At 39.5% G+C, this 21,700-nt stretch overlaps 3 protein-coding genes, 1 long non-coding RNA gene and 1 pseudogene across 4 annotated transcripts in view; 2 read left to right on the forward strand and 3 right to left on the reverse strand.

Annotated features, from left to right (window-relative positions):
* Window positions 1-470: 470 nt before the first annotated feature.
* LOC115421920 (cellular nucleic acid-binding protein-like) lies at window positions 471-3,445 on the forward strand. The gene is made up of 6 exons (XM_030137926.1): window positions 471-598; window positions 1,669-1,738; window positions 2,448-2,571; window positions 2,792-2,857; window positions 3,016-3,214; window positions 3,336-3,445. Exons 3-6 carry the CDS (start codon window positions 2,524-2,526, stop codon window positions 3,428-3,430), a joined length of 408 nt encoding a protein of 135 aa, XP_029993786.1. The 5' UTR covers window positions 471-598; window positions 1,669-1,738; window positions 2,448-2,523; the 3' UTR covers window positions 3,431-3,445.
* LOC115421922 (uncharacterized) overlaps window positions 3,384-21,700 on the reverse strand; it is a 23,677-nt gene continuing 5,360 nt past the window's right edge. Inside the window, exons 3-4 of the long non-coding RNA XR_003935761.1 lie at window positions 17,954-17,961; window positions 3,384-3,540 (exon numbers count right to left, since the gene is read on the reverse strand). This is a non-coding gene — a long non-coding RNA (uncharacterized LOC115421922). The remainder of the gene's footprint in view (window positions 3,541-17,953; window positions 17,962-21,700) is intronic.
* On the forward strand, window positions 4,989-12,723 carry LOC115421918 (haloacid dehalogenase-like hydrolase domain-containing 5). The gene is made up of 8 exons (XM_030137924.1): window positions 4,989-5,293; window positions 7,292-7,495; window positions 7,594-7,706; window positions 8,341-8,434; window positions 8,526-8,559; window positions 8,646-8,820; window positions 8,917-9,105; window positions 11,259-12,723. Exons 1-8 carry the CDS (start codon window positions 5,174-5,176, stop codon window positions 11,656-11,658), a joined length of 1,329 nt encoding a protein of 442 aa, XP_029993784.1. The 5' UTR covers window positions 4,989-5,173; the 3' UTR covers window positions 11,659-12,723.
* LOC115421919 (platelet glycoprotein IX-like) lies at window positions 12,881-14,447 on the reverse strand (annotated as a pseudogene).
* LOC115421921 (IQ motif and SEC7 domain-containing protein 2-like) lies at window positions 17,126-21,014 on the reverse strand. The gene is made up of 2 exons (XM_030137927.1): window positions 20,123-21,014; window positions 17,126-18,785 (listed from the first exon to the last, which is right to left on the reverse strand). The coding sequence occupies exons 1-2, from the start codon at window positions 20,183-20,185 to the stop codon at window positions 18,549-18,551; spliced, it is 300 nt and encodes a 99-aa protein (XP_029993787.1). The 5' UTR covers window positions 20,186-21,014; the 3' UTR covers window positions 17,126-18,548.

Consider the following 21,700-nt stretch of genomic DNA (forward strand, 5'->3'; position numbering starts at 1 on the left):
AACATCGATGCAAAAATAATTCATCAAAAATATCAAGTCACAACATAAATAGTTATAATTATTATTTCCAAAGTAGTTTTTTAAAGTAGCCCTTTAAAATGATGAGTAATACCAGGTTGAGGTATTAGGTTTTACAAATGATTTAGAGTCTTTGCTTTGTTATGATTCATATTATTATTTGTGTCTCTGATTGTTTTGTTGTCATATGGATGTATTTTAAGATTTCCACATCGTCCATTCATAATATCCTGAATAATTAAGCAAACTACATCATCCGGTGCGTTAAGTCCAGTTTGTTTAGAATTCTAGTTGTAGTAAAAGCTGTGTAATTTAAAAAAGGAAAAAAACTTTTGACGTTTGATGGTTGATGTTTGTAAATTTGGGTAAGGAGGACCTCTCTACATCCCTGATTGGATGGTTCGTAGAGGCGGTGTCCAGATATTGTCGTGTTTCATTGGTAGTCCGGGTAGTATGTGGCCAATGACTGTGATGGTTTTTACTGGATACTGTGAATGACAATTCAGGAACTCCTGCTCACACACCGCATGTAGCGCAAAGAAGGAGGCGTAAACAGTGACATAGCTAGGTAGCCAGCGAGGTAAGCAATAAAACTGCATTAAAACTATTTCAATCCTTGCATTGAGTATATCTGTAAACTTTGAAAGTATAACGTATTTAAACCGATTATTATGTAAAATTAGGTGTTCGGTCGATTTCTGTTTAGAAATGTGTTGGTTTGGTTTTGTTCTTAGTAATGGAGCAAAGGGTTCGTAGTTTGGCCTGCTAACCTTAGCCTCGAATAACGGCTTTCGTATGTGCGTCCTGCGCGGGAAATTTTGTTTTTATGGTAAATTCACGTAAATACCAGTCGGAAAGCATTGGAATTCCAAGTGTATCGTATATAGCGTCGGATCGACAGCTTCTTACAGGGGAAGAAAGCATGATCGTCGACTGAGCCGTGCTTCTTGTTCGCGATCGTGAGGTGGTGAGCTAGCATGTGCTAATCACCAGCAGCTGTGTCTCGCGAGCACGCAGAGAAATCAACGTGACTAGGCCAACGTTAGCGTAGCTTCAACCTTGGCATTTGATTCTCACATGCAGGACTGAAAACAGATCGGATTCGCTTCCCCCGTTGGCTGTGCCGCTTGGTGGTCTGTAGACGTTTTAAGATTAAACTTATTAAAACATTCTTTCGGTCGTATGTGTGCTATTTGAGCAAATGTTGATACAACACGATGCGATGTGACTGCCCTCTGGAGCTAGCCTCCAAAGTTAGCATACAAACCACGACATGCTTTCGTTGCCATTATTGTGGTGGTCAGCAGCGTGTAGCTTTAACTGCATTTGTCGTGGTTATATCAAAACTCAGCTGGCTGTAGTTGTTGGTCGGAGACATTGTGAAAGCTAAACATTCATGGCTTACGATGAAATCCTTACTCCACGTAAACACGGTTAAACAGTATTATATAAGCCGTTAGTCTCAGGCCCGTCGGGCATTTTAGATGACCATCACTACACTTTACATTTTACAATCACCGATTATTTTAAAAAGTAAACAATACATATTACTGAGTCGTTTTCTGTGACATCCCGTCTTTTCCGTACAGTTACAAATTGTGAGGGGTTTGATTAATCATTAACTCATTCTTACTGACTTGATGTCTTTAGCTCCGTCAGCAAACACTTTGGAGAAGTTTGACCTATGGTGATCACAACATGATTCCATTGAGGAATTTCTGTAAGTTAGCCATGTAGCTACTGTTCGTCTGATGGTCATTTATTATAGACTCCGCAGCTCAATTGTTTGAATCCCTGTTAAATCATAGATTAGACTAGACCCCTCTGGTAGTCTCTGCTAGGCTGACTTGTGCAATACTGTTGTCTGGCTTTTAAAATAAGTGATAGATCATAGTCTAAGCTTAAATATTTTTTTTAAACAAATAGATGAGATGTGTACAGATTTTAAATCTTGCACAATCATGTTATTTGCTTATGTCCACTGACAGTCCATTTTTGGCGAGACTGAAACTTCATGACATCTTGTTCACTGAGGTTTCAGCAAAAACAAGGCGTCATCAGCACAACAGCTGCTCTCAGACAGTGCAGTTGCTGTTGCCACAAGTGTAGACGGTTTCTTGTGCTTTTTGGGTGTGTAACATCATAGAAAATAAGTTCTACATCTTCTCTATCCAAATTTTTACAATCTGGCCTCCATACGCTCTCGATCATCTTTCATGGTTATATAATTTGAGTTTTGGCAGTCCAATTTATCATCAATCAAGTAGTCTTTGCTTAAACCTGCACTCCAAAGATGATGATGAAAGCTGAGTGTAAGGTGAAAAAATGTCTTCAGCAGCTGAAGACCTGCAGATGGGTGTTATCTTACAGCTCAATGAAATAAATTTTATTTGTAACTGGTTTTACTGATTATTTGTTTTTGCATGTAGGTAATGGAGATGAGCAGCAGCAACAGCGAGTGCTTTGGATGTGGCCGCTCTGGGCATTGGGTCAAGCACTGTCCTAATGCTGGAGGTGGACGTGGACGCGGCAGGGGTCGGGGACGAGGCAAGGGTACTTATATATCATTAAGGCCATCCCCAGTATAGGGTTATGTTAAAAGACTGGGTTTGAAAATTTTTCATATTTACTGCACTGCATAATGTTAAATGTGTAAAGCAGAGTATTACTGTGAAACGTGCTTAGAAGAGGGGCATTTAATGCTAAAAGTAAAAACCATATTTAAAGCATTGTTTTTTCATCTTTGTGCGCCAATCTACCTGTGCCATTACAGAGCTGTTCTGCTATCGGTGCGGAGACCAAGGACACATGGCACGGGACTGTGACCAAACTGAGGATGGTGGGCATTGTTCGTTCTTCTCATTATTTTTCCAAAATTACATAAATAGGTACAATGTTTGAATTTTGATAGTAGACAGTTTGACTTTATTCTTAAATATGTTTACTATAGTTACATTTTACAAATATGCTTAAAAAAAAAATCTCTTGTTTTTTCAGCGTGCTACAACTGCCACAGGAGTGGTCACATTTCCCGGGACTGCAAGGAGCCTAAGAAAGAGACGGGAGCAGCTGTGCTACACCTGCGGCAAAGCTGGACATATGGCCCGCGACTGTGACCATGCCAATGAGCAGAAGTGCTACTCCTGCGGTGGGTTCGGTCACATCCAGAAACTTTGCGATAAGGGAAATGTTACAGGTGAGTGTTGTCTTTAGTTCTTTGAGATGATTGTCTGGTTCCAGTGACTGTTATGCTCCTCTGCATGTATATAACCACACAGTGTGCTCAGTGTTTTGTCTCTGATTTTTGTCTCCTCCAGGTGTGGTGAGATTGGTCATGTTGCTGTGCATTGCAGTAAAGCCCAGTGAAACTAACTGCTACAACTGCGGAAAGGCAGGCCACCTGGCAAAATAGTGCACCATTGAAGCCACCGCATAATCAGTGCCCTCTGTTGCCCCTCCTTTTTCAGATTGATGGTTGGTTGTATTATTTTCTCTGAATCCTCTTCACTGGCCAAAGGTTGGCTAACAGGAGGCTAGTCCAGGCCAGTGAGCCTCTCGACATGTAATACAATGAAAGGGGTGAAAAATATCTTTCTGCATTCAATACAAAAATGTTTTAGTTGGTAGCGGTGTTATGTATAATGCTTTGTTTAAAGAACCCCCTTTCCAAGCCACTGGTGATCAGAGATGAATAAATGGGACTAAACATATGGGAATCTATAGGACCTCTGAGCTTATGGAAGTGAGTCTCAGTAAAATGAGATAGAAGAAGGGAGTAAATGGAACCTGAACTTCCATGTATGGTTATTTTGGTTTGTTTTAGTGGGATATATGAGTTGGCCAAGGGAGTATGACATGGAAACAGTTCATAACATGATGCATTTCAGCCCTACATGCAGCTAAGCGGGCGATAACAAACTACATGTTATATTGCTAAGATATAAAATTTTGGAGGTATTAAAAGAAACAAGTTCTTTTATAGAAATCTGTTTACAATTTATCACTTGGTAGTCCAAGGTAGATGTTTCCTTTAAAATGGCTTTGGATTTTCATTTTTTTTACCTTGGCAAAATTTAACATCAAGAACAGTTGTCAGAACAGCAGAATTAGGAGTTATTTGGGGATGAAAAATGTTTTCACAGAAATCAAAATGTTATTTTTGTACAATATCACTTAGACTACTGTATAAATACCATTTGCTTGTACTCAGTTTTTAAGTCGGAAGGAAAGTGCAACTGAAGTCCTAGAAAATAGAAATGTAATTTTAAACTATCAATAAAGCTGGAGGAGCACGGGGAGGACTTTTGTCTGATTGCAGTTATTGATGTTTCATTATTATGCACCAAAGTTTTCATTGTTTTAAGATGGTTTTGCATCATGTACATTCCTTCACATGAACACTGATTGAAACTCTTGGTGATGTCTGCTTAGTTACATGTGTGTATGTTGCCTTTTGGAGAATCCTGACACAAGATAATCTGCAAGATAAACAGCCTGATCTCTAGGTCAAGTGGACCGTGCTTTCTTTGCAATGTAAATGCAATCACAATCCCCAACAGAGGATGTTTGATTAAAATACGCATGAAGAATCTCACTGGATCCAGTTAAAGGGGTCAGATAATCCTGCAGCAAATGTAACAAGCCAAGAAAAAGCCGGGATGTAAAATGGAGACTTGAGGTTCACAAGCACCAATATTAAGGTTCCTGCTGCACTTAAATCACACTTTATGTATATATGCACGGGAAACGAAAGCGTTTAAAGGGGAAAAAGCAGATGTGGGCTATTTGTGATCAGTCGGATCGTGTTATTTCTGCAGCGTGGATCACAAAGGGGGTTGTGCGTGGACGGGCTGGAAGCTCCACCTCGGTGTCTAAAATGGCAGCGGGGGTTTCACTGCAGATGCAGCTTTACGGCTCCTTCCGGCAGAGATGCAGAGCGGGACCCTCCTCCTCCTCATATGTCGTCATTCCGTCTCACCCAGTCACATCAGAGGCGAAAAATATCAGAGGAAGGAAAAAAAAAAACAAAAAAGCTGATCGGAGCGGAGGCAGCAGCAGCAGCGGGGCCGGAGCCGGACCGAGCCGGCTCACCTTCCATGCTTTATGCGGGGTGTTTTTTCCTCTTTTTTTAAAAACCCGGTGAATAATAAAGGAGATGAGGGGACTCCTGCCGTTTTACCGGGGCCTGTGCACCCTGAGTAACCGTCAAGCCAGACGAAAAGCTGGGATTGTCGGTTCTCGGTGCGGGTTTTGCGGAACTCAGTCTAATAGCAAGGTACGGTTCGAGCTGGTGCTGCGTCTTGGCTCCGTCAAACTAATACAATGTTGACAATGTGGCTATTTTTTTTGGGAAAGATTTTACTACAAATATCTAATCGGTTTAGACTACTGCGTTGCATACCAGATTGCATGCAACTTTCTCAGATGTGGATGTGACATCAGAGACAACAGATGTAGCTGACTGCTTTATACACGCGAGAAAAACAAGCTCTGCTGCGTCCCAGACTGTGTGTGTGTGCACCCCCCAGCCAAAGACCAAACAGACAAACACACCTTTAGTGCATCTGTCCGGATAATCGTTATATTTCTATTATGCTAACCATGCATTAGCCGTAGGTACTGCTGTGTCACCATAGGGCACCCACGATTGATCCACTGTGGGTACTGGGTGCTGCGTTCAATGACACAAAGATACAGGAGTCACACAGTTGGGTCTTTCTGCACATACATCTTGCAAGGTTACATATCGTTGGCTTCCTGAGTAAACCTGCTAAGTGACATTTTTGGTTGGGATTAAAAACCTGCTATCTCCCCTATTATAGCTTCAAATTTCAGTCTTTTGTGAAAGTTGTTTACATTCCATCATAAGTACCAACATTAAAGGAACATATATTTTTTGCCATATTTCACAGTTTCCTGTTATATAAACAGTTTTTTGTTTCTCCTGTTAAATTTGCCAAAAGTCACATAGCAGGTTTTATCACGAAGCCGACGATATAGATTGTAGGTTATTTTTTAAAGGTCATTTATTACAGACAAAAGAAGACAAAAAACAGTAAATGCATGCATAACATCTGTTTAGAGTCAAGCTCCTCCTATGTCAGATATGATGAAAGTTGTCAAAATATCTGGGCCTGCATAGATGTTTCTTAAACTTCATGTTTTGCAGACAAAAGACAACAAAAAACAGCAAATGTATGTATAACGTGTTTAGAGTCAAACCTCTATGTCAGATATGATGAAACTTGTCAAAATATCTGCGCCTACATAGATGTTGTGGGGTATTTCTTAAACTTCATGTTTTGCAGACAAAAGAAAACAAAAACAGCAAATGCATGCATAACATGTGTTTAGAGTCAAGCTCCCCCTATGACAGATGTGATAAAAGTTCTTGCCAAAATATCTGAGCCTCCATGGATGCAAAGAGATTGTAGGGTGTTTCTTAAACTTTATGTTTTGCAGACAAAAGAAAACAAAAAATAGTAAATCCTCAGCTTCCTGATAAAACCTGCTATGTGACTTTTGGCAAATTTTACAGGAGAAACAAAAAATGGTTTATATAACAGGAAACTGTGAAATATGACATAAAAAAATCTGTTCTTTTAATGGTGGTACCTATGATGGAATGTAAACAACTTTCACAGGAGACTGAAATTTGAAGCTGTAATAGGGGAGATAGCAGGTTTTTATTCCCAACCAAAAATGTCACTTAGCAGGTTTTATCAGGAAGCTGACGATAAGATGAAACTTGTCAAAAATATCTGCGCCTGCATAGATATTGCGGGGTATTTCTTAAACTTTATGTTTTGCAGACAAAAGAAAACAAAAAACAAAAAAAAAAAACAACTGCAAATGCATGCATAACATGTGTTTAGAGCCAAGCTCCCCCTATGTCAGATGTGATAAAAGTTCTTGTCAAAATATCTGCGCCTCCATGGATGCAAAGAGATTGTAGGTATTTCTTAAACTTCATGTTTTGCAGACAAAAGAAAACAAAAAACAGTAAATGCATCATGCTTAAAATGTGTTTCGAGTCAAGCTCCCCTTATGTCAGGTGTGATAAAATTTCATGTCAAAATGTCTGCACTGAGGTTCACAAAATCAGCACATTAAATTCTATAATGTACCCATGTTAGTCAACATTCCCCTCATTCTGATCTTTCTTTTTTCAGCCCGCATTGTTGTGATCATTTGTCTGGTCTTTCCATCTCAAAAATCTTCAGTTTAACCTTTGACCCACATACCAACCTTTGTTCACCTGTCCCCTCTCCAGGCACAGCCGAGCTTTGGGCTGTTGTTTGACATCGATGGTGTGCTTGTCCGGGGAAAGATGCCAATCCCTGCTGCCAAAAAGGCGTTTGAGAAGCTGGTCGACTCTCAGGGACAATTTGTGGTGCCGGTTGTTTTCGTCACAAATGCAGGGAACTGCCTCAGACAAACAAAAGCAGACCAGCTCTCTCACATCCTGGGAGTCCCTGTGAGTTATCAAGCTGCCATCGGAGCTCCATGATTGTTTTGTGTAGGTTCAGATAGACGTGATGCAAACTTACTATTTAATACTTTATGTATTTCCAGATTACACAGGAACAAGTCATCATGTCCCACAGTCCCCTAAGGATGCTTAAGAAGTACCACGACAAGTGTGTGCTGGTGTCAGGACAAGGGCCTGTCCTGGAAATTGCTAAAAAGTATCCTTAAACTTCACTTTGTTTTTACTATGTTATTGATTAAGTTTGTTTGTTAACACTTTAGCAGTGAAACTATTGGTTGAATTCATACCAAATTGGGTTTATAGATTGCCAGTGACCCAGAATACATGTCATTACATTTTGGGAAAGATAGGTCAAATTCATATTTTTAATGAATTTTTACCCCCCCCCCCCCATTTACTTATAATGGGCAAAAATTCAAATCACTATAAAAATGTAAATTTTTAACTCAATTTACTTAAAATGTTGCAGAGATATAGAGATTAATTTTAGACATCACTCTGCAAAATATCTAAGTGATAGCTCGTTTTTCAAATTTTTGATAAATTTTTTAATCTTATTCTTTTCCCATTTACTTATAATGGGTGAAATTTCAAATGTCTAGAAAACCATCAGTTTTGTTTCAGTTTACTTCAGACGTGGCACATACATCATTTTTATATTTAACAAATATTGAATATGGATGAAAGAGTGGATCAATGCCAAAATAAGCTACAATATGTGCAAGGGACGGGGTCTGTTGTGCCTCTCACCACTTGTGTTTTCTGTGTTATATATTAAAAGGTCTGACTTGAATGGTGCTTATAATTTGCTCTTAACACCATGCTTTTAGTCTCGGCTTTCAGAATGTGGTCAGCATTGATATGTTGAGGGAATCCTTCCCTTTGCTGGACATGGTGGACCACAACAGGAGACCCAAACTGCCGGTGAGACACTGAAGTCTGATGTCAAAAATAAGGATGTTGTTCATTAGTGACGTACAGCCAGAAATGCTCAATAATGCTTTCTTCATTTCAGTCCAATCTTGTCAGAAACCTCCCTAAGGTTGAAGGTAAATACATGTTTTTATACGTGTCAGATTTTTGATGATATTAGGATTTCAGAGATTAGTATTAATATTCTAAATTTTACTCACAGTGGTGATTCTTTTTGGGGAGCCAATTCGATGGGAGACCAACCTACAGCTTATTATTGATATTTTGTTGACCAATGGAAACCTCAGCAGTGCTCACCAAACCCAAAAGATGCCTCACTTGCCCCTGCTGGCCTGCAACATGGACCTCATGTGGATGGCTGAGGCCCAATCTCCACGGTAGCCTTTAAAGTTTAGTCCAAGGTAAAGTCTCCGAAGCGCAGAGCGACTGAACACTGACGTCTCATTGTTTTCTGTTTCTTCATCTTGTCTTAGGTTTGGTCATGGGACATTTCTCGTGTGCCTAGAAAACATTTATAAGAAGATAACAGGGGAGGACCTGAAGTACGAGGCTCTAATGGGAAAACCCAGTGAGCTCACCTACCATTTTGCAGAGTACCTCATCAGATGTCAGGCTGTGCAAAAGCAATGGAAACTTCCCGTCACGTCTCTTTATGCTATAGGGTAAGACACCCTCCTGTCTCTCTGTGTCGCAGATGTACCTCGTAGAAAATGTAATACAATGTCTCAGAGCATCACTTTTCCACCACCATACTATTATTACTACATTCAGAGTCATTCTAAATCAATGGGAAAAGGATAAATTGGGATGTAGATGTTTTTTTAATCGATTAAATCGGGTTCTGCTTTGAGAGGCTTTTAAGGAACACTGTTGTATACTTTTAGTACCTTTTAAATTATTGATGGTGTTTTCTATGTACAGTATGTTTTTAGTTTAGTGTTTGATGTTTGGTTTTAGAAGTGGCTTTTATTGTGTTTTATGTATGTTGTAGTGTGGATGTATGGCTGTGATTTCTATTTTGTGTAACTTCTGCTGCTGCTGTCTTGGCCAGGGCACTCTTTTTAACCTCAATTAGCTTTTTTCCTGGTTAAATAAAAAAAATAAAATAAAATAAAATAAAGTACGGTTTTCAATCTGATGCCATCAAAGTAATGAAAAGGGGGAGTTCTGGGGAGCTGGAAGCCATTGAGGTTGCTAAATAATGTGAAATAATAGCTCACAAGTGTGTTAGTAGTCATTTCACCTTCCTCTCTGAACATACATGTTTCATTTAAACTTTTACTTATAAGTGCTATTCAATGTCATCTATACTTTTGTATCAATGCTTTGATGTGTCAAGTAGCATATTAGGTTTCCATGGTTAGGAAAACTTGTTAAAGTCCTTAAAATCTATTTTTTTAGGTCTGGAATAGTAATAAAATAATGTAAAGTTGTCACAAGTTTTGGATAAATTTGCACAATTTCATTTTTAGGAATGCAAAGTTTTCAAATTTAAGATGCAGAATGTCTTCAATAAAAGGCTGATGAATTCACACCCTTTTACATCCAGCAATTATATTACTTTTGTCACAGTAAAATTACATTTATATCTTATCATGTAATAATGGATGATAAATGCACATTTTAAAGTTGATATAACACAAACTGTCCTCATAAGCCTGGGAGAAAATTCACAAAGTTAATGTCAGGGTTTGTGGAGGGTTTAGATACAGGAATGGCTTTTTATTTTTATGTTCTCTTAGTTTTGTATCTTTATTATTACAATCCTTGGAAAGTATTTTATTAGCTCAGTAGTTTGTGAGTACTTGAAGGTAATACAAATAACTGACAGACAATGAAAAAGGCTGCTGTTTAATTTTATATAATGATAAAATCTACGTCTGTTCACATATTTAAGGGTTATTAATAGTCATGGAAATTGCAACATTAGACTTTGTAAAATCATGGGAAAGTTTGTTGTGAGAACGCTGTTGTATAGTGTAGGAGAAAATACACAAATGCTTGAACATTACGGTAGTGGAAAAAAGTTGTCGGACACCCTTAATATTTCATACAATTTCAGATATTATCATGAAATATTTGCGAAAAAAAAAAAAAAAGTGTAGCTGCATCAGACACAAACAAATGCAAGTGAGTTTTTAGTTTGTCAACCAGATAAAATAGCAAAACTAAATTCTCGACAAATTCAACATGTCATGCTCTGGATGCATTCCAAGTGGCATTATCTTGCTGAAACATTCAGTTTTGAGCTCAACGGAACATTTCACGTGCAGAAGGGTGGGTTTTGAGAATGGGACAAGAATTGGCAGAGTTCAGTGACTTAAGAATGACTTTAATGCATTAATATACAGTTGCGGAAAAAATTATTAGACCATCAAAAGTCATCAAAAACGATGGTTATGCAATCAAGTACTAACTCCTGTGTGTATCATGTGACTGAAACATACAGAAAAGAAAACATGGAATGCCTAAAAGCATTGTTTTTGTCAGAACAATGCCATAGATATTGATGTAAGAACTGAAGTGATTTTGGTTATTATCAAGAAAATATGGAAAATGGCTAGATATGAGCCCTGAAATTAAACTCTTATGGACTATTTTGGTTGTTATCATTATATTTGTCCAAACAAATGTACCTTTAGTTGTACCAGGCATTAAAATGAACAAGAAATTGAAGAAAACAAAGGTGGTCTAATAATTTTTTCCACGACTATATCACAAATGCATGGGATACCCAAAAACCCCACCACTGTACAATGAAGCCCATGTTGGTTTTGTGCTTCTGTAATAACTCTGTGTATTCTGTGGACCCTAGGGATAACCTTATGACTGACATCTATGGTGCCAATCTATACAACCGCTACCTGGAGGAGAGGGTTGCAAGAAAAAACCCAAAAGCTGTTGCAAAGATGGCGGCCGCTACGGGTTCCACCACTGCTGTCCCCCAAGATGAGGAGACCGACAACCTGTGGGAGAGCGAGCTCGCACTGCCGTCTGCTACATCCTGTAAGTCTATCCTGGTCTGCACGGGCGTCTACAACCCCAACGCAGAGGTGCCCACTGACGCCAACCACTGCATCAAAGAGACTGTGTTCCACGGGCACCGGGACTTCAGATTTGACCCTGCGCTGGTAGAGCCCGGCCACATCGTGAAGGACGTGGCAGAAGCTGTTGACGTCATCTTTGAGCAGGAGAAGTTTGTGCCTCAGTTTTAAGCCAACAGATTTAATGTGGTCACGGAGGCTGAATTAGCGGTGGCGACGGTTACCACTCGAAGCATTAATCTGTAGGAGCCTGACACTGTGGACACTGTTTAACCACCTAATAGGGCATTGATAAAATATTGGGTCATATTTTAAACCTTCAACATTAACTATCATGTAAAAGTCAACCTCTCTTTTCTATTGTTTTGTGATAGTTTTTAAGTACATTAATGCGAAGTGTAAAAACTGCCTTATTTGACCCTACTAAGTATTTTTTTAGATGATAGTAATGTTTTAGATTATTACAAATCCTAAAATCATCCTATATTTAATATAAGAAGTGTTTTTATGAAGCACATTCAGATAACATTTGACCTTGATTCTTAAAATGACTTTTTATTCTGACATTTTGTCATTTGTTTACCCATTTATCCTGAAAAATCTATGCATGAACATGAGCGTAATACTTGTACTGTAAAGACAGCTGTTTGATGTGCAATATTGTCCTAGTACTGTCTGTCTGTCTGCATTTTGTCTTGTTGTGAGAGCATCAACCCCATCAGAGACTTATCTTTGTCAAAAACAAGCGTTTAATTGTAAAATTTACTATAGACATTTTAGAAACAAAAGCTAATAGCTATTCAGAAATGAATACAATGCCAATCAAAAGGTGTTGCCTCTTTATATTTGACTATTTGTGTTAAATCACTCAGTGTGTAAATATTTTACCAGAAGTAAATATTAAGAACAAGATGAACAAGCTTTGGAGGGTGTTTGTGAATTATTTTTTAGATAAAAACAAGTTACATCTCATCAGAAATGTCCAAGGCATTTGGTCACTGTAATTTATAAAGACAGACATCTTCAGTGTATTTTTGACAGCTGATATCAGTCTTTGTTTTCAGACATGAATCATTGGCTCCCAGCCTCTGATAAAGCACATATTAAAGAATCCTGTAGATCCACACAGCCATGCACACAAACACTGGATTCAACATCTCATGTACCTAGAATATGTCATTACATATTGTTCCCCCAGGTAGGTATATAATTAAAGGTATCAAGCTAAACCTGTCATGTGTTTTTTTTTTTTTGTTTTTTTTTTAAAGATAGAAGCCAAAATGTTTCTCATCAGTCTAGTTTTTTCTCATTTATTAGAATTTTTAATAAGCACATCGAATTTTAATCCAAATGGCTTCAGTATAACATGGTGTTTTCATTCATCACATTTCTCTGGTGCAATTTACACCCACTTGAATATATTTTCCCTTCAGTAAAAAAAGGGTAGCATTATAAGAACAACTTGGCAGTAACATTCTGTAGCAGTTAAACACCTCTGGTTTAGCATTAAAAGAACTGAGGCTGGCCAAGTAGCACAGGGCTTAAGGGTGGCATCCATGAAACACACATTCCTGGCCCACCTGACCTTTGTTGCATGTGTTTCTTCCCTTTTTTCCCTTTCTACTGTCCCCCTATTGTAAGCAGGAAAACACGCCCAAAAACTAATGTTACAAAAATGGTATTGTTAAGAAGAAATCCCAGTACATTTTTTTTCACCTTTGTTTGGGACATGCAGTGTTTTTGACGTCTGGTCCCACTGAAGCAGAGAGTCCCTTAGGTTGCCTTTATCTTTATATTGTGCTTCTTGTGTAACACATCCAGTACTTGTGGCAATAACTCTGTACTTAAAAGTGGCCTCTCTAAATCCTCAGTCCAGGTCACAGAGTCTGAGTCCTCTGACAGTAATGTGTTTAACCTCCTTCTGTGTTTGGGCTTAAGTGAACGCAACGAATCGGCCTCAAATCCTTCATGTTTCTTGTCTATATATAGAGTAAAAGTGGATTTTTTGGCAAGTCTCAGACTCCACAGAAGTAAAGCAATGAGAAAGCATAGCATCACCCCCATTATGATTGTATACTCCACCAGTACATCGTGTTCCTGAGCAGGAGGTGAAAAAGTCATCGCTGAGTTTAGAGATGGCAATCTGAGCCACAAAGACTGGAGTGGCACAGGTAGGTTCCTTAGAGACAACGTGCCTGTTTTCAGCAACCAGTTCCTCAGGTATTGGATCCTGCAGTCACAATGGAAAGGATTCCCAGTTAGGGAGACCTTTTCAGATGAACCAATCTGTCAAACACACCTGGTGACACTGTGGTGAGTTCATTGTTGTGCATGTGGAGCTCTGTGATGTCTGGAGGCAGATGAGGCAGCTTTTTGAGGTTGAGAAAACTGCAGTGACTTGCAGCCCATCAGGAGGGAGGCCTGAACAGCGGCAGTGCTGGCCAGCAGTGTGCACACCTGATGTGGCCAGGAAAAGGAAGATGCCTAATCCGAAACTGAGGAGCATTCTACTGGATCAAGACGACAATGTTACTTTCAGTATTTGCATTATATATGAGAATAAATGACATTATTGAACAAAAGATGCTCACTGTACAGTATGTAGTGAGCTTATTGTATTAGGATTAATGTCAACAAACAAAAACATTCATTCTCTGTCCGCAAAATTAAATATCCACGTAAAACCTTCAGCTGTAAGAAAGACAAATATCATGACCAGAAGACAAAGTATCACTTAAATTGTAATTTGATAAAATGTATACAAACCTTTCAGAGCTGAGCCAACTTGAAGGTTGATTCTTGTATCTGCAGGCATCCTTAAACTCGTACTAAATTCACAGTTTGTGTCCAATGTTACATTTAAGCTGTAGAGAGTCTCAAACCTGCTTCTAGCCTCAGGATTCCCTGTTTGGTAACTATTACTTCTAGAATAATCACACACCCGATGCAGAACAGCGTCAGTGTGAGGCATGCACCAATAACAGTGAACAGCTACAGCGAATTTGATATGCAGGAAATCCATCTGCTTAAGGGAGATAAGAGTTTATCTATTAAAAACAGAGGCAAAGGCCATGTGAAGCTCCCCCAATACAGGGCTTATTACTGTAGTGCTCAGGGTATGGAGGGCACTTCACAGCAGAATACAGCAGGGAGCACGCACAGCTTAATGTAAATGTGAATATACCTATGAAATACTGTATTGGATGGATAGCAGCTATGGATAAATATATATCCCAAAAAATATGTCGGATTTATAAAGCTTTAGACAAGTGGTACCAGGTTGAAAATGAAGTAAATTACATTTTAACTGAAAGATCCAGGGAGAATCTATGTAGCATGAACATTTTCACCCATAGGTGGAGTAATGACACAGATTTCCCTTCTCATTTTTGATTACGCCCTCTAGTGACACTGCTGCAACACTGGCGGAGAGCATTGCAGGAGCATGCAGAGGAGGATTCTATTTTAAGATTAAATGACATAATAAAGATATGTTTTTTTCCTTGAATTACATCCATTAACAGGAAGTAGTATGTGTTGATGGGTGAAGTATTATCTACATAGGAGAGCACAAACAACACACATGTACCATAAGTCATATATTTGTTTATTTTGCGTTCTCAACATTGTCACAGTTGAAGTTTTACAATAACTGGGGTCTTACTGACTCACTACTCACTGTACAAACAGAATGCACATATAAATGAGGCCATTCTTGTCTTTTCCCTTTATTTTTTTTTTTTAATGTGTCTCACGCCAGACTGAACAGCTTGCAGCAGAATGTGTGTATGTTTCTTTGTGTGTACAATATGTGTGTGTGCTGGGTGGGAACTGCATGTGTGAAAAGAGAGCTGAATGTAACATGGCAGCGAACTTTCTTCTAACAGTCTGGGGTTTTTTTGTTTTCTACAGCAAAATGTCAGTCCACGACAGTTGGAGGCAGAGACAATCGATATGTTCATATATCACCTCTTGTATCCTTCCATGAGGTGATGTATATTCATCCTGATCTTGTCTGCACATATCAGAATAGAAGACTGATCATATACACAGTATGTACAGCTCCTTTAACCCTTGTCTTGGTCCCTTTACAGTTTCATAAAGATAAACCCTCCTTCCAAGCAGTTCTTCAGATTGAAAATCAGACCCCGTATTTACACAATGAAAGCCCTCAGAAACAGAAGTGCAACACTCGTTATGTTCAGAATTTACACAATGGCTTTGTTGATGAAATGCATGCTGAGCTTCAATAAATATCAGTCTAACATGGAACAGCAAGAACACGTCAAACATTAGGAAACTCCAAATGAATCAAAACCAAAGGAGAAAAATTTATAGGCTGATTTTCTTTTTTCCATCAGCTCACAGTGAAAAGGACACATGATGCATCAGATCCATGCAGTGCATTGTTGGGGTACTTTCTCACATTTATGACTGTAGACATTTTACGCACTACAACACGCACCAAAATAAACAGATTCCTTTGTTTTACATCATCTCAGGGTTTCAGAGTTATAGCAAAAATATGAAATCAATGGAAAGACACATTCAACTGATCATTACTGTCCCATATATGATATGTCTGTCATCTGAGCTCACCTTTGTTAATTCACATGAGGAGTAATGTGTGAGAAAAAGCCTGACTTATGGCAATGGTTTTTGTTTGTGAATGTTAAAATACATTTACAACCTGAATATTGGGACAAACAGTTTACTGTCACTAATTTACACACTATAATAGACTCTTATTTGTAGAATGTAGAAAGTTATTCTTTACATATTCCCAGTTCCTTTGTTCAGTTTGCATTTCTGCTGTATATTACAACTACATTTCCTGAAAAAAAATGAAAGTGTTCTTTCATATGTGCTTATCCAGCAAAATATTTCTGTTCAGCCCAAAGAGAAGCATATTCCTATATTAAAATATATACACACATTCCTCTTTCCACTGTCAACTGTGTAAGTAAGCATTTATATATTTTAAATGACAAAAGTTTTTTTTTTTTTTTCACCTGAATCTCTTCCTGGACAACATGATAACAGACTTCCACTCTTAGCACAAGTCTGCCTTTTTTAACATGATTGCACTTAAACTTGCTATGGTAACACTGATTTTGTTATACAATGTGCAGAGGATAGCCTCACATCAATAACATTACATGCAAAAATCACTTACTAGACATTCCACTGAACTCCAAGCCTGTACCTCTTATAAGACCATGAGGACAGCCACACATTAATTTACTGAGAAAGACTGACAGGGGTCAAAACAAAAATAATAAATAATGACGCAACATGAAAACGCACAAATCTAAGGGACACCTTGTTTGTTCTTAATGTACAAAATCAGTACAAAGATATTGCACATATGATAGAAAAAAGATGAAAAAATACTTCACTATGTAAGAACTGATTTTTATTCACTCACCAAACCATGTTGGTGAAAAAAAAATATACTAAACAAGGCAAAAAAATATTTCAGAAGTGTTTCTTGTTTTGATTTGACGAGTCAAGAAAGCAGCTGTTGCATATGACAAAGGCAACAGACTTTAAATGTTGAACACCCTTCTGCGGGTTCAGTTGTAATGTTAACAGAGCCTCCAAGTGTAATCACATAGTCTTTTCACTGCTAATTTTCATTACTTTTTACAGTTAAAGCAGCCATTGTGTGAGTAGTAAACTGAAACAATCCACCCGATCAGTTTATCCACTTTGAGGTTTGACTCTGGAGCTTCAGCTGTGATGCCACAGCACTGTGAGGCCCATATGCAACAGCTGCCATCCAGAGGCTCCCTCTGATCCATTTGAAAGGCAAAAATTTCAGAATAGATTATCGGCCGGACTGAGCATGAGTTCATTCCTTTCAGAACTACATCCTGTTACCACAGAGTCAGTATAATACTGATAAAATCCATTTTTGCTGATAATAATTGTAAGTATAATCTTACAAATTACTTTACGCACAATATACTGTACATGAAGTCTTGACTAAATAGATTATGCATTAATAATTGGCACATTTATTTATGAGAGCTAGGAGACAACACATATAGCTGTCATCTACAGTAAATACAGCACTAGAACTACTATGACTGAGACGGTCGACTCAGTTGTTTACCTGTCCTTTGATTTAAGTTAGTGTGAAATGATTATATCTAGGTTTTTCACTACATATGAGTTCTACGGGGAGGCAACTACAAATAGCATTCAATGATGGTAGGGTCTGCAAACCAAAGAAAGAAGTGCTGAAAGTTGACTTCTGAAAGGCTGTGCACAAGAAATTATGCCGTCATCGTGACAGAGAAAACCGTCAGACTTGTTCTCGTCTCCGCTTGTCTTTCCTCCTGATTATATGAAGGTAAAACAGGCTATTGAGGGAAATAAGCAGTGTGGAGCGGCTTGGTGAGAAAAAACACATTCTCTTCAGCCACCATGGCCCGGGTGTGTGTGCGAGTTTGTCCAAAACAAGAGCATCTTCCTGTACAGAACCCCTACCCCCCCACACGAAACCCTGAAGGGGCCAGGCCCGTTATCAGGCAAACTAGTAAAGGCCCCTAGTGGAAGATTTGAGTCCGATTTCCATCCTGCATATTAGTTGGACCTGGAGGTGAAAAAGCTGACTGCATGTGACTGGTTCCCATCACAGCAGCAGTAAAACACAGTGGACAGGCCATAGAGTTATGCTGTCAGTCCCTTTGGTGTAAGCAATTGTTACTCCTTCAGTAAGTCCTCTCCTCGATCTTCATCTCTCCCTTAGGAACATCACACTACGGTGCTGATGCCACTGTGTTTGGGTTTGGGTCCGCCAGGTGCCGGACCCGTTTGCTGACTGTGGTGGTGAGGAGCATGCTGGGAGTGTGAGCTGTGATGGGAATGCTGGCTGTAATGGCTGTGCTGCGAATGGGCGTGTTGGTGCGTGTGGGAGCTGTAGGCTGGGTGCTGGTGGTACTGTGTATGGGGAGGGGGGTGGTAGTGGTGGTGGTGGTGATAAGGCGGTGGGTTCTGGGGGACTTGGCAGTACTGTGAGTGGTGACTGTGTAGTTGTGCCGGCACTGGGTGCGCTACCTGTGCTGTGTGGTGCAGGTTGGTCGGGTGGGGCTTGTGGGATATAAGTGGGGGTGGCCGGGCGCAGGAAAAGGGGGGTGGCTCTGGGATGACGGTTTGCCTCGCTTGCTGCCAAAGAGTGACCCGAGGATGGAAGTTGACGCTGAGTTAGGGATGGAGGGATGGCCGCGGGGTGCACCCTCACGTGGCGTGGTGGCTCTCCGGCGTGTGTGAGGGCTGCTAATGATGGACCCCTGCAATACGGAAAAGAGGTAACAGCACGTCTGTCAGACACTATGCAAGTGCTACTACACAACAGCTACCACACTGCATCTGTATGATACCAGCAGGAAGAACTCACACTCTTATTGTTTCAGATAAATAAGTAGCAAAATGTTATAGGGCATGCAAATGAAAAACTAAAAATGTTTTCATGGTAGGCAGCAGCAACAATAAGAAGATTTCAGCTTAGGCAAACGCTTCATGATGAAGGGAACCTAAAGTCCGATGAGCTAACTGTTTTTGAGGAGCTGAGTCTGTAACAAGACTAAATACATACAATAATAATGACATTAACAGGGGTACAAAAAAAAAAAAAAAAAAAAGAGAACATTTTATTTTCATTGCAGTCAGTGCGCCAAACCTCCTCAGAGTCACACATGCAACTTGTTAAGATCAATGAAGGCATAGTTTCCACATGCAGAGGATGTGACAGGCAAACTCGTCATCCACAGATTAGCATCCAGCTAGAAGCCAGAGGACGGGAGGAGCTAGGCTCTTGTGAGCAGACTTCACAACAGGCCCGGACACTTTCCCCCTGTTCTGGGTAAAACACTATTCACTATTAAGTATGACGTCTTCTCAAAGTTGTTGAAAAGTTTGCCACATGCTTCGCCTATGACTAGAGAAAGACCAAATGACATCTTTAAAAGCAGAATGAAATTTTCAGGGTCCCAGACTTCAACCAACACATGATCTCATGGACACATGGAATGACTGGAAGATGAATGAATGAAATCCACATCTTTATAGGTCTGTTTGAAGTCCAGCATTAGACGTCTCACTACAAAGGCTAAACACCTCCCTAAACCTTAAAGTATTTAAGAGAAGTTGTGGATAAAATGAAAGAAAGACGGGGGGGGGGGGGGGGGGGGGGGGCTGCAGGAGACATACAGAGTCCTACTGTCTTGGAGAGCTACCACCCTGGCAGAGAAGAAGAACCAAATGAAAATCGCTTGGATGTGATTGAATGAGAGACAAAGACGAGTGAAAAAGGGAGGGATCAGAAGAGGGATTAGTACAGTCATGCTTGTTTGAAGATAAAGTGTATATTGGTCATATAACATGACCAAAACAGGAGATCCCTGTCTTCCAAAAAAGGGGGGCAGGATCAGAGGCAGGCAACCCACGCATGCACACTAACTGAGGCAAGCAGGTTATAAGGCATCCCAGGATAAAAAATAAATGATCCAAACAAATGGACTGAGTCTATGAAGCAAAGAAGGTGTAAGACCAAAAAAGAAATGGTGTGTTTTCACAGTGCACATCATCACATAGAGAGTAGCTTGGATACCAGCTGCTTCCAACTTACTTCCATATTGCTGTCTAGTGATCCTGCACTGCTGCGACGCCCCCGCTTGCCTGCCCGAGACATGCAATACCACAGATTAGAGATCGACAGCACTCCTGGATCAACTACAGACGTTTAAGCCGCCCACCGGTCCCGTAGGGGGCAGTGCAGTGGATTGTGACTGTGAGTAAGGTCCAAATATGGGCAGGAGGGGATGGGGGGGTCAGGCGTTCAGGTTTGGGAAGGGTGGTGGGTGACAGGTGGTACTGTGGCTGTCTTTAGGGTGAAGTCACATCTTCACACAGGTTGGAAAACTAAAGCTGTATTGAGATGTAAGCCATTAAGGTTTGCAGTGACACATAGTAAAATGCACTAGCAACTGGAGGAATTTGAACACATTTCCATAAATCTAAAAGAATACGGACTCTGTGACTCTCAAAACTAAGAGACCAAGGAAATATCCATGGTTCAGAATTACCAAAAATGGAAGGTTTCTCCTAAACAGCACAGATTTTGATCAAATGTGGCAGTTTGTTTGCCACAAGATGTAGATTTGCTAAAGGGTTTGCTAAGTCTCAGTGACAGTCAGAAAGGAGGAGACACATCAAAAGCAATACAGTGGCTGTTGCACATGGGATGTACAGGCATATACAGGTCTGAGGGCGAACAGAGCACTTTTTGCCGTTGTTAGGCACACTCAGCCAATGATACATGACCAATTATCACACATAAACAGGAAAATACCTGATGTGTATGGAAATAACAGTAAATACACATGGAATGGAGTATGGCAGGAAAGGAAAAAAAAAAAAGACACTCAACAGAAATGACCCCACTAACATGCCACGTCCTGCTTCGAAAAAACAGGAGACAGGAGGGTCAGAGCAGTTCTGCAGACTTCTTCACTAACTGACCTATCATTTCCCTTTGAGGTAGTGATCATAAGAACAAAGCGATCGTATTACCAACAATGAGGCAGACCCTAACTGGATTTCATTTTGTTATCAAGTAAATCACCTGATAACTTCACATAGCTGTTATCTGTAATGAATGAAATGTATTCTTGCTTCGGAGACAGAGCGGTTGTGTTAAGCACTTGATAATCATGGATGAAATGACTGTTACTGCCAGGATCAAAACTAAAACTTGTTTTTTTGCTACTAAATATGTATTAGCATTGTTGTTCAGTTCACAAATATACATGAGAAGAAATGGCACATGATTGTTGAATCAATAAAACATGACGCAAAATGTTCATGACATGGTTATTGGGAAAATAAACTTAGAAATGAAAAAAGTGTAGTAATAATAATAATAATAATAATGATAATAATAATAAAAAAGTGACAGTAAAAATGAATGGAAATGTTCCGAGGTGAGAACTGCCTGTCAATTTCATTCATCACCGAAAAGACAGACCTAGAAAATTCCATCTTAACTCTAAACTTCATCACAAAAGGTCTTTATTCAGTCTTTTTTAACTGTGAATGTCTCTCTGACACCAATTAAACTGACATTAAACATAAAGGACACTTTCCAGACCAAACTGTCCAGTCATGAGTGCGAGAAGAAGTGGATTAAGGGGGAGAAAAAATCTAA

Source organism: Sphaeramia orbicularis, chromosome 7 (assembly GCF_902148855.1).
Source record: "Sphaeramia orbicularis chromosome 7, fSphaOr1.1, whole genome shotgun sequence".
In the NCBI taxonomy this organism is placed as follows: Eukaryota; Metazoa; Chordata; class Actinopteri; order Kurtiformes; family Apogonidae; genus Sphaeramia; species Sphaeramia orbicularis.

What these genes read in the sequence shown, in the direction of transcription:
- LOC115421920 (XM_030137926.1), top strand. Translation starts at nt 2,524, where the DNA reads ATGCTGGAGGTGGACGTGGACGCGGCAGGGGTCGGGGACGAGGCAAGG. An exon ending in CTGTGACCAAACTGAGGATG is followed by an intron (nt 2,858 to 3,015) that starts GTGGGCATTGTT and finishes TTGTTTTTTCAG; the next exon opens with CGTGCTACAACTGCCACAGG. An exon ending in CGATAAGGGAAATGTTACAG is followed by an intron (nt 3,215 to 3,335) that starts GTGAGTGTTGTC and finishes TGTCTCCTCCAG; the next exon opens with GTGTGGTGAGATTGGTCATG.
- LOC115421918 (XM_030137924.1), top strand. Translation starts at nt 5,174, where the DNA reads ATGAGGGGACTCCTGCCGTTTTACCGGGGCCTGTGCACCCTGAGTAAC. An exon ending in AAACCTCCCTAAGGTTGAAG is followed by an intron (nt 8,560 to 8,645) that starts GTAAATACATGT and finishes TTTTACTCACAG; the next exon opens with TGGTGATTCTTTTTGGGGAG. An exon ending in ACGTCTCTTTATGCTATAGG is followed by an intron (nt 9,106 to 11,258) that starts GTAAGACACCCT and finishes TGTGGACCCTAG; the next exon opens with GGATAACCTTATGACTGACA.
- LOC115421921 (XM_030137927.1), bottom strand. Translation starts at nt 20,185, where the DNA reads ATGTCTCGGGCAGGCAAGCGGGGGCGTCGCAGCAGTGCAGGATCACTA. An exon ending in CACTAGACAGCAATATGGAA is followed by an intron (nt 18,786 to 20,122) that starts GTAAGTTGGAAG and finishes TCCGTATTGCAG; the next exon opens with GGGTCCATCATTAGCAGCCC.